General features: G+C 28.8%; 1 protein-coding gene across 1 annotated transcript; it reads left to right on the forward strand.

Annotated features, from left to right (window-relative positions):
* Nucleotides 1-12,587: 12,587 nt before the first annotated feature.
* Nucleotides 12,588-12,887, forward strand: LOC111675204 (keratin-associated protein 19-2). The gene has a single exon (XM_023435929.2). The coding sequence runs from the start codon at nucleotides 12,588-12,590 to the stop codon at nucleotides 12,885-12,887; it is 300 nt and encodes a 99-aa protein (XP_023291697.2).
* The last annotated feature ends 294 nt before the right edge of the window (nucleotides 12,888-13,181 follow it).

The raw sequence follows: 13,181 nt of genomic DNA on the forward strand, positions 1-13,181 counted from the left end.
TAGAGTTAGAAAAACGTATATGCCAAATTTCATCCAATTATCTTCAAAATTGAGTCCTGTACGTTGCGCACAAGATTTAAATGGATAGTCAGACGGACGGACATAGGGATGAACTTAAATTTACAAAAACACCTAAGTTCCGATTATGTATCTTATTGTGATACTAAATTATTCCCTAAATACATACAACTGTTTTAAAAAATATTTACAATAATAGAAAACACGAAGGCTTTCACAACCTATATTGTAAATCATGTTTCATTTAATCCACTTCCAAAGAAAACAATTTTGATAAATTCAATTTTTCAATAATAAATTTTACGCTTTATTTGAAATTTATTTAGTTTTCTTTTTATTTTAAATTTTATTATGCAGAAACAGCAAAAAAAAACAGCAATAATTGAAAATTTGTTATTTTTCCTCGAAATTGTCGTCATTGTCGTTGTTTGTCGAGGGTATCGTCGATTGTGTTTAAAACCGTAACTAAATAAATTTATAGTTGAAAATATAAAATATGTCGAGTGGGGTTACATGCAAGGACATATTTGGCTTATTGTTGTTCTTGTCCTGTTTGGGTCTATCAATGTTAAGCGACATCCTCTATATCATGACACATGACTTGCATGTCAATGGGTGCTAAGAGCTCAAAACTTTAACAATAATCTTTTACTGCGCTAAACAACAATCCCCCACCTATCGTACACAGCCCACAACGCCTTTATGAAAGCCCATAGTTGTACGTTGGTAAATAATAAAAAATTTATTTATGTATGTATGTAGATGACAAAACAACAATGTTGTTTAAAATGTTTGCAAAACTTTGTGGAAAATAAATGTGTGTGTTAGATTTTTTGGTTTGCCAAATTTTACGCAATGTCCTTTTTGGTCCTGCCTTCTTGTTGCTTGCGACTTTTCTCAACAGTCAACCATTGTAGATATGAAGCTGCTAGAAGTTTGAGGAAAAAGAAAACACATAAATTATAAGAAAATTTAAAAAAGGACAAAATATCAATATCCACTTTAGTTTACGCCAAAAGAATGTTAAATAACTAAATATTTTTATCAAACTTTGTAAGTATGTATGTATGACTTGTACTTGTAATAGTATTCCTTTTGAAAAATAGGAATATTTATTTTTATTTTTTATTATTATGTGATTTTAGAACATGTTCAATTCATACTATTCACACCCCTTGTGTTTAGTAATACTATTTTGTTTGTAGTTTAAAATAAGTATTTACACTCGAAAAATATATTAGTTAATATGTAAAAAACTTTGTTTTTTTATTGTTAAAATATTTCCAAAACTGGGACATTGAAATAGTTCATAGATCAGTCTAAGGAATAGTCAATAGACTAGTCAACAAACTAGTCAATAAACTAATCCCTAGACTTTTAGATAGCCTAATCAATAGGCTAGTCTCTTGACTAGTTGACATACTAGAACTAGTCTATTGACACTAGTCAATAGACTAGCTCAGAGATTAACCATAAACTAGTCTGTATGTAATTTAGTCAATAGACTAGTCCTTAGAATCGTCAATAGATAAGTCCATTGCAGAGTTAATAGACTAGTTCATTGAATAGTCAGTAGAATAGACAAGTCGCTAGTCCACTACTTTATGGACTAATTAATAAACTTGCCAATACACTAGTAGACAATAATCTCGTAGCTAGCCTAGTCAGTAGACAATAATCTCGTAGCTAGCCTAGTCGCTAGTTCACTGACTAGTCAATAGACTACTTTATAGACTAGTCAATTAACTAAGCTTGTTCTTAGACTAGTATATAGACTATACGCTAATCCACAGGCTAGTCAATAAACTACTTTATACACGCAGAGAAAAACATAGTTTAACATGGTTACAGTAACTAAACTGTGTTCACTGTAACAATATATTGTTATCAAAAGCATAAAATTGCTATTTTAATTCTATTGCTATTATAACCATAATATATTGAGACTACAATCATAACCATATTATGTTGCTCTATGGTTGTGGTAACCATGATAGATAGGTTACCACAACCATGTTTTTTCTCTGCGTGTATACTAGTCAATAAACTAACTAATACACTAGTCCATGTATAGATCAAAAACTAGTTTATAAACTAGTAAATAGACTATATTTGTCCATATACAAATAAATAGTCAGTTAGCAATAGACTTGACTAGACAATAGTTCTGTCCATTAAATAAACAATAGACTAATCTAAAAACAAATCCATAGATTAGTCCAAAGACTAGTCCAGTCAATAGATTAATACTTACACTAGAGTCACCTAAGATAAAAAGTATAAGCTTGATCCCTCTTATATTTTTATAAAAATTTTTTGAGTGTACTCTAACAATATGCCCGATACAAAATCTTGGTCTATAAACTTTAAAATTTATTTCTTTATATCTATTTGGTATCAAAAAAACATTTTTTTGCATAATTTTGTTTCAATATTGTTTTCTTTTATCTACATTTTTGTAGTTGTTGTCATGCTAGAAAACAAATGAAATTTTGTTTCAACATATTGTGTGTTTAGTTAGTTTGTTGTTGTTCTTCTAGTATTATACTTTTGAAAAATAAAAATAACATGCAACATTTGTTGTTTTTGGATTAACAAAAAAAATTACAATGAGAATTTCTATCAACACAACTTGCAATTGTAGAAAAATCTTGTTTTGAATTTTAAGTATTTTTTTCTACATTTTATTTAAAAAATGATAACGAAGTGTTTTGTTATTTTGCACATAGTTTACGCTTTTGTAGTTTTACGCAAATTAGCTATACAAAATTGCAATAAAAAATATATGAACACGTAACAAAAATATGTTTTAAATTAATAACTTTATTTTAAAGTAAGAAAAAAGGGCGTTTTGCGAAAAAGTTTTGTTAGTAAACGGAAATAAAGTTTACGATTGTTAGACTTAAAATATTTGATTGATTTGTTGTTTGCAATAGTAATTGAATACGATTTGTATTGTGGTTCGTTGCGATTGTTTGCGATTTCCAGAAATTTATAGCTCTAGTTTTTTAATACTTTTCCAAAGGACCCATAAGAATACTTTTAAGTAACTTGAACTCCTTCCTAACTTTGGAAATATTATTAATAAAACTCTATATCTTAGGCTTGTTGAGGGACCATTTTATCTCTATATCTAACATCACCTTTTTATCTCTAAGTCTTAAATCATTTTGGCACAGAATTACATATGTTCGCATTCACATATAAAAAACTTTCATTAAGAGTCTAAAAACTTATAAATAAAAGTCCGTTAAAAGACTGTAGGCTGTATAATATTAATCGACTTTTTAATAAAAAAGTCTGTAGATAGATAGATAGATAGATAGATAGATAGATAGATAGATAGATAGATAGATAGATAGATAGATAGATAGATAGATAGATAGATAGATAGATATATAGATAGATAGATAGATAGATAGATAGATAGATAGATAGATAGATAGATTGATAGATAGATAGATAGATAGATAGATAGATAGATAGATAGATAGATAGATAGATAGATAGATAGATAGATAGATAGTTAGTTGGTTGGTTAGTTGGTTAGTTAGTTAGTTAATTAGTTGGTTAGTTAGGTAGTTAGTTAGTTAGTTAGTTAGTTAGTTAGTTAGTTCGTTAGTTAGTTAGTTAGTTAGTTAGCTATTGCAAGCAATATACTTACTTTTACCAATATTTTTATTGGACTAGTTCATTCCTAGATTTTACATGCCAAAAACCTTAGTCCCCTCAAGATATACTATACACAATAAGCCAGTAAATATGCCACATTTTTTAACATATTTCCTTACTTAAAAAAGAAGAAACACGATATACATATGACAGCTTTTGTCTTTGACAAATACTCCCCAAAGAGGCCACATTTTAAGCACTCCACAACAAAGAGGAAAAAAATTAGACTCCAGATTCCCCCAACACTTTGACAAGGCTTGTCAATTTCATTTGCAGCTAGTAGCACGTACATAACGATGACTACTTGCTAAAATTACATTTGCACATTTTTGGTTCAACTTTTTTTCATACACTTACCGTATTATAAAGGTAAAAAAACGTCTCCCCTAACAAAGAAAAAAAAAAAAAAAAAAAAGAATAAAAAACAGAATGCTTGTAAATATGGCATATACTTAAAAATTTCTAAATCTAACACATTACACACTTAAATGTATTTATTTCATTTTCCTGTTTTTTACATTTGTTGGTATTTTTTGTGGCATTTTTATTTGGTAGTGATTTGCCCTCGAGAGTGCTTAAAGGAAAATTTAACAAATTACCACCTACTTGCGGTTTATTTGATTTTTTTCTCATCATCAACATTTGAATTGTGATTTTTATTTCCGCCGTATTTGACATTTGTAAGTAGTCGATTTTTTTTGTTGTTGTTCGTTTGTCTGTTACGTTGGGCATATATTAGTGGATTTACGTGTAGCAAATCATTTAAGAATTTAATGGGTTTGAGTTGTAAGCAGTTATATGTTTAGTTGGTACGAGTAGTATTTATATTGGGAATTAAATATGCACCCTCTTTTTGTAAAGTTACTTTACATTTGGTGAGAAGTGTTAAACGTTGATTCAATGTTTTATTTAGAGTTTATTTTTGCCTAAGTAAATGTTATTGTGTTATTTGAAATAGACGGAAGATAAGAAGTTTTAAAGCTATTGCGCTGGATAAACAAAAATATTTTGATCTTTATAATTTCCTTTAAAAATAGAGTGTCAAGTTAAATATTGTATCACTTTAAGTTATATGTTATTTTAATTGTTCTCATAATGCGGTAAGTCAGCTCTTTTTAACTGTAGCCAATCTGGAGGATATAGGTTTTCGATTACTTTCATTACTCTTATACTCTCTACAATTTGGAACTATAGCGCTTAATTTCTGCGCTTAGAGTAGATTAAGTATTAAATAGGACTTATAAACTTTAAAATCGTTCCACAAAATTTTATAAATATCGCTCCACATTTAACACTATATATATTCTCCTTCAATAAACCTATTTGTCTTAATATTTTTAAATCTTTATAGATTTTGAAGGGTGTCGTCATATGTTCATATGTTAGTTGTTTTTACTAAATTATCTTCTATATGTATATCTGTTTAACTTGGTATGACACTCAATATTGTCAATTCTATTTAATTTTTATGTTATAAACACTTTACACTCGTTGTACGCAGAAACTATAAATTCGTTAAGTAGTGTAAGTCTGGTGTTTGTCAAATTTCAGTTTACATAGATGTCATGCGATAAGAAGTATAAGTATTTTACGTGAACACCTGCATTGGCGGTCTAATTCCTCGGTGGTCATTTTCATTCACAGGGTGAGTCTTTTTGACTACTCATCACCGTTCTTTGCGTCTTTTATATGTGACAATTTTAGTGCATAGTTTTGCCGGTATAAATACCATCACTTTGCTCAAGAACTCGATCTAATCTCTGATCATTGCCTCTGTTAATTCGACATACAGGCTGGTATGACAGTGTAAACTCTAAACAATGGTATCGCCTTCTCATTCATATACACCGTATCATACACACTAACTTATTTCGAACGCTTAGTCCTACAGTCATTCCTATGTGGGGTATCTCTAACCGACATTATTTTTCTACAAATTTGTATTATAAACACAACCATAACATGTAACCCAAGGAACCTCTCCAATAACAAAGACAAGAAAAAGTCTGAAACTCTGTCCTGCGGGCTACCCGTAATACCAGACTATGTGCTTTTCTGGTTCGATCCAATGTCCAATCATACGCATGGAAAGATCACTCAGTATTGCAAAAAAGATTGCGTTTTAACAAGGTAATATGTCTCCGGAGGGATTCTAACTATTAACATATAGATAAAGGCACTCGAGCAAGATGATGTTTACCAAAATTTTTTTAAACCTTTGCTGGACGTAGTGCTAATGGCCCCACTTACATTTAACCATCATGTTAGCTAAACTCCTTGTAACGGCTTTTATAGGGCCAGTTGGACTAAGATTCCATTTCTCATGGAGATAACACTTGGTCATATACTCTGCGTGGTAATGTCATTTTAGTATCTGATTAAGAATTGCACTTAGATAGACGTTTATTTGTCATACAAAGAAATTGAAACTATCGCTCGTATAAAAAAGCTTACTTAGAGATCCTTCTGAATGCATCCTTTATTATACGTTTGTGCTGATGTTTGTAACATACAAAAATATTGGTCCAATACCCACCTTAAAGTATACCGATCGATTCAGAATCATTTTTTGAGTCGATTAAGACATGTCCGTCCGTCCGTCCGTCTGTCCGGCTGGCTGGCTGTCCATGTAAACCTTGTGCGCAAGGTACAGGCCGCAATTTTCAAGATAATTTGATGAAATTTGGACCAAGCATGTTTTTTGGCACAAGGACGAAGCCTATTGAAAATGGCTGAAATCGGTCCATTATTTCACCTAGCCCCCATACAACCGTACCTCCCGATTTGAACTTTTTATGCTATAATTACGTCAAATATTCTGCTATCTCTCTAAAAATTGGCACAAATAAGTTTTATATAAGTATAAATGATACTGCAGATTTTCGTTAGGATCGGCCTATATTTGACCCTAGCCCCCATACAAACCCCCTTCAAAAAAATGACTTAAACGTCTAAAATTGACTTGTAACCATTTGTATCGCAATGAAACTCAACAAAACTAACTGTTATTTAGAAATATATCCTTTTCCCAAATTTACCGAGGATCGGCCCATATTTGACCTATATAAAGCCTTATTTAGAAATTTTAGTTTTTTTTTATCAATAAATGGCTTAAATATTTTGGAATTATGGTAATATTCAACATAAAAGTTTCTTTACAAAAAATAAAAATCTTATAAAAAGTAAAAATTTTAAAAATATACTCATGGTGTAGGGTATTATATGGTCGGCCATGCCCGACTATACTTTCCTACTTGTTTTTTTCCTTTACATTGGCATTTTAAACACTTGTTGCAATTTTCTTTGCCATAAGATTGCAGGATGGCATATTCACGAGACTCGCGAGCATATCAACACTATCTTATTCGAAATATTCTAACGTCTATGTGTTAAAAAGGCTCAGATGTACAAACATATACTATATGTATTAGCTCATAAGTAAGGGATTTAATAAACCATCTAATGTTAGTGTCTACTCAAAGTAGTAAGTCCTTAATCAATTTCCGTTACAAATAGTGTTCGTAAAAAAATAAAATAAAGAAAATTTATTGATGGCCATTGTATTGGAAAAAATTTACCAATACAGAGTTTATGTTTCTTCTTCCCCTCAACATACTTTCCACACATTATTGTCAATCGTAGTTATTATTTCCTTTTTTTTTTTTGCAAAAAAGAAAACGAAGACAAAACATAAAACTACTTCTACATAAATGGACTTCAGGTGTTATTGTCGTTTTTTATCTTTGATTGTTGAGAGTTTGTTTTACTGCTGTTAAAAAAGGGACATCGTTAAAGACGAACAATGGTCACTTTTAATTTATATGAATTGACTTTTTGTCTGCCTACGACACCAACAGGAATATCAGAATTTGTCCATTTAGCATTATTTTTTTTCAATTGTTCTTTCGTTTATTCTTATGTAAGTGAAAGATGATATTTCATTTGATTTGTTACTATTACGTTTACATATAGAATACATATTGAATATACCAATACTCGTAAGATTTAAGTGCATTTATTATACTTTTATACTCATTTGTGGATGTATATATGTATGTTGTTGGAGTTTATTTGTTATGTAAATTATTCGATTTTTATAGACAATTTTAGCTTAATCGTAAATCGAATTTGGTCAATAAAACTAAGTTAATTTTACTAATATTAAATTGTTTCTAATAAATTTGAAAAAAAAACAACAAATATCTGGGCACTTTGTTTAGTATATTAAGTAATATTATAATGTTTAATCTCTTCATACCGGTTTTTTTCCAGTATTAAATATTCACTTTCATTAATTTTACTTATTATTCATTTAACACAAATGTTATTTCTATAAAGAGTTGTTATGATTTTAAAATGATGTATGATGATGGCGGGTTTAAATGCTTAATTTGATATAACTGATGTTAATAAGGTTTAAATGAAGAATCAAATAAACTTTTGATTAGGATGGTGTGTTATAAAAAAATGTTCTAGGTATTTGACATAAAAAGGAGTCATCGTATATTAACGAACATTGGTTTAAAAGTACCATATATTTAGTATATTAGAATGTTCCTATATACTATATGTAGGAAGTAGGAAAGTATAGTCAGCTATGATCGACCATATTATACCCTACTGCATTGTAAGAATGTTTAAATTTTTTTTCATAAAAACTTTAGTGTTTAATTTAGCTTAATTTAAACATATTTAAGCAATTTATTAATGAAAAATAAAGTTTCTAAAAGAGGCTTTATACGAGAGTTACTTATATAATTAGTTAGTTAGTTAACTAATTAATTAGGTGGGTATTTAGTTAGTTAGTTAGTTAGTTAGTTAGTTAGTTAGTTAGTTAGTTAGTTAGTTAGTTAGTTAGTTAGTTAGTTAGTTAGTTAGTTAGTTAGATAGATAGATATATAGATGGATGGAGAGATAGATAGATAGATAGATAGATAGATAGATAGATAGATAGATAGATAGATAGATAGATAGATAGATAGATAGATAGATAGATAGATAGATAGATAGATAGATAGATAGATAGATAGATAGATAGATAGATAGATAGATAGATAGATAGATAAATGGATAGATAGATAGATAGATAGATAGATAGATAGATAGATAGATAGATAGATAGATAGATAGATAGATAGATAGATAGACAGTTAGATAGTTTGTTTGTTAGTTATTTAATTAGTTAGTTAGTTAGTTAGTTAGTTAGTTAGTTAGTTAGTTAGTTAGTTAGTTAGTTAGTTAGTTAGTTAGTTAGTTAGTTAGTTAATTAGTATGTTTGCTTCGGCATAGATCAATATAATTATCTTACTTATTACAAATGCAAAATAATTTAATTAAATAATTAGCAGTACATATAAATTAATTTAAAAATAAAAATACTTGTTTAATTGTTGTTAAAGTGTAATTTAATAAATGACTTTTAGCATTTCGAGTACAAAGTAGCACGTAAACATCTTAAAGTAACCTAAATTTAGAACAATTATTTCCAATAAATAACAAATTATTCTGTTCACAACTCTATTAATATTTTTTGTTGTTGTGCTAATTTACAATTTAGTTATATATTTTATTAGTACTTTAGACAACAGGGCTCAAATCAATTGTTTTTCCATTAGTTTAGTTATTGAAGAATAGTTCTTTAGATTTACTTTAATTGCAAATGTGTAATAATACCTTCTGAAATCAAACTCTGCTTTTACATTTGCAAAAAAAAAGAACAACAAATTCCTATTAAATTATTACCCTAATATCTAATGAGCAATATTTTGACGTCAGTTTTATAAATTACTTTTTTTTATATTGTTTGTTTTTTTAATTTTATAGGCATTATTGTTATTAATGAAATGGTGAATTTATAAACAATGATTGCCACTTTTTTGTTTCTGGGGTTCCCACAACTTGTTTACTGCTTGTACCAAGAGATGTGTTATACCACATTTAATATAAACGATCTAATATTGATTTGATATTTGGTTATTAGTTTTATAGAAACCGGTTTTATGTGATAAAAATTATTTAATTTTTAAAGAAAGTTATGTTATTCTTTTATCAAAAAAGCTTTTTTTAAATATGTATGACATAAACAAATTTGTTTTGATTTACAAATGTAGAATGATTGTTATAGTTTAATTTCGTAGTATAATATATAAATAATGGTTATGTAGTTTTAATGGTGATGGTTGAACATTTCTCACCTTTGCCTCACACCAGACTTGAAACTATTTCAGTTTTTTTCTTCAAGACTTTAACGGGATCTGTTTTATTCTGTTTGTTATATAAACATAAACTATTAGCATAGGTTTATAAATCAAATTTTCATACAAAATTTGTTCTATAAACCTTTGATAAATGTTTATGAATAATGCATATATTCTAGAAGTATATATGCTAGATCCTTAGTAGATTCGATTTAATCATGTCTGTCGGCGTATGTATGTTAAAATCATTTTTATACCATTCACCTTCGTGAGAAGGGTATAATAAGTTTGTCATTCCGTTTGTAACTTCTATAATATAATTTATAGATAGCGGAGTCGATTAAGCCATGCCCGTCTGTCTGTCCGTCTGTCTGTCTGTATGTTTGTTGAAATCAGTTTTTAGAGGACCGGAGATATCGGCGAGATCCGAATCTTCAATAATTCTGTTAGACATGCTTTCGGGAAGATCGCTATTTAAAATCAGCAAAATCGGTCCATAAATAACGGAGATATGAGCAAAAATCCGAGAGTAGTAGTGCGAGAGCAGCTCTAGTTGTTATTGGCTAGAAACATGTAATTAAGTATGTAAAGCCTGGCTTAAGTTAGAAGCCATAAAAGGGAACTTTTTGGTACTTTTTTTTTGTTTTTTAAAAGGTACTTTTTGAATTTTCCATAAAATTGAACCTAGAAATATGAAATTAAGTGAGAACCCATAAAAGTGAACTTTTTGGTACTTTTTCGTTTTTCAAAAGGTACTTTTTGAATATTCTATAATATTGAACCTAGGAACATAAAATTAAATATGTAGATTCGGAATTAGGTGAGAACACATAAAATAGAATTTTTGGCACTTTTTCGTTTTTCAAAAGGTACTTTTTCAGTTTTCTATAATAATGAACCCAGAAACATAAAATTAAGTATGTAGAGTCGGAATTATGTGAGAACTGGAAAAAGTGAACTTTTTGGTACTTTTCAGTTTTTTAAAAGGTACTTTTTGAGTTTTCCATAATAATGAACTTAGAAACATGGAATTAAGTATGTAGAGACCGGATTAGATGAGAACAAATCAGTGGGAATTTCTTGGTACTTTTTCGTTATGCAAAAGGTACTTTTTGAATTTCCTTTAATATTGAACCTAGAAACATGAAATTAAGTATGTAGAGTCGGAATTAGGTGAGAACCGGAAAACGTGAACTTATTGGTATATTTTTTGGTTTTTTAAAGTACTTTTTAAATTTTCTATAATATTGAATCTAGAAACATGAAATTAAGTGTGTTCAGCCCGAAGTAAGTGATTTGAAAGAAGAGTTTTTGATACCGACTTAACACACCATGGTGAAGGGTATATAAGATTCGGCACAATCTATTATAATCTATTACTGGGAATTTATCGGAATAAGTGGTGCCATGTGTACTACGTCTGCCAAGGCTCTGAAAACGTGGCTATTGAAACATATTTAGAATATGAGGCGGCGCATACAGCTGAACAGCTCATTAATTCACACGAACAAACTAAATGAGGTTAATGGATACTTTATCAGTGGTCACATTGAAAAGTAATACACAATTATCGGACGTGCCTGATCGCACACCAGACTTAGAAAGTGTAGGAAATCTTGAAACGCTGATCCCATATTATTATATTATTAATATAATCTTAGAATATCATGTATATAATAATGAATTTTTATTTATCTGTTTGTGATTGTGTTTGAAGTCTATAAACTTTTTAGTTCGAAATATCCAGTAGGCGAGATGCCACGCCTATATATCTCAGAAACTACAGCAGCTAGAGTCTATAAGCTTTATATGGACAATTTTGTCATCCATGTATTTTTTTTTTCACAAAATTTGTGGACTAGCTGTAGTGGCCATAGTACCTCCCATATAAAGCAAATATACAATCAGTACATCTAAAAAGACGTACAAGTTTCTAATAATATTCCTATCGATTTCGAATGCCAGTTCCCTAATTTATTAAATATTTTCATTGTTTATACTTAAAATATATAATTATGAAATTTGTCATATTTTATTTAATGGGAAGTTTATTTGACAAAAATTAATTATTTTAAATATTCAGTTAAATTTGTTTTATATGACGTTTGGGAAATCCTAAAACTTTTAGGTTTTGTCTACTTATGCCGCTAAAAACTTTTATAATAAACTTGTCAAAAATTCTTAAATCGTCTAAATTAGTCTAGAAATAATAATATCAAACTCAAACACATATATTTAAATTTTATATTGTAAAAAGAACATTTTTAAATGTTGTTCAGTTTATAAAACTTGTCTTCATTATAATCTTTTGTTTGCTTTTTAATATATAAAGACTTTAATCATATGTCTTATTCTGCTAAGGGGATTTTCCCTCTTAAATTTTTGGATTTTTTTTTATATTATTAAATAAAATAGTTATTTCTTTTTGTTTATCAAATATTTTGGTGTTTGTTCTGTGTTGAATTAATTTTAATTAATTTATATAAATTAAAAATAAAAAAATATATATATTATTGTTGCGGTTAAAACCAGTTCTAGATTGTTTTCAATTCTTAAATTTTGTTTATCGCGGCAAAAATCTTCCATCAATATCATGGGTATATAAAAATAGGTGAAATTTCATTATAGACAACAGTCAACACTTAAACTTCAAACACTTTAATAAGAAAGAATCAATAATCGAATAGTATTATTAGCAAAATGCGTAAAATTTTAGTTTTAGCCATAATTTGCTCCTTCTTTGTTGCCATGTCACTGGCTGAGAGTGAAAATGTTGAGAATAAAGTACGTGAGAAACGTCAATTTTGCTGTGGTGGTGGCCTGGGAGGATTTGGTGGAGGCTACGGAGGTTATGGTGGATACGGCGGTTTTGGTAGATATGGTGGCTATGGACTTGGTGGTTTAGGCGGCTATGGCGGTTATGGACATTATGGAGGTGGTTTTAGATATGGTGGCTTTGGTTATAGACGTGGTTTTGGTGGTTTCGGTTTCGGTCGCTAAATCGCTGATTAAAGATTTCTAGAACAATCTACTATATTGTGATTTAAAAATGAAGTTAAATAGTGAATATTAAGCTAAGTGTTAAAAATAAATTAAATAAATATATTTTATAATTGTAAAAATGATTTATATTAACAAATATTTTATTAGTTCCACAACTTCACAGTAAAATATTTTTAAATTTAGATAATGAATATTATAGGTAATGTCCTTTTTTCATACATTACTTAGTAATGAGTTGTCGTTATCAATAGCATAAATTATTTTTTTAAATACAATTTGTAGTCTATTGTC

The sequence above is a fragment of the Lucilia cuprina genome, chromosome 4 (genome assembly GCF_022045245.1).
Source record: "Lucilia cuprina isolate Lc7/37 chromosome 4, ASM2204524v1, whole genome shotgun sequence".
NCBI classification, from domain to species: domain Eukaryota; kingdom Metazoa; phylum Arthropoda; class Insecta; order Diptera; family Calliphoridae; genus Lucilia; species Lucilia cuprina.

What these genes read in the sequence shown, in the direction of transcription:
- LOC111675204 (XM_023435929.2), top strand. Translation starts at nt 12,588, where the DNA reads ATGCGTAAAATTTTAGTTTTAGCCATAATTTGCTCCTTCTTTGTTGCC.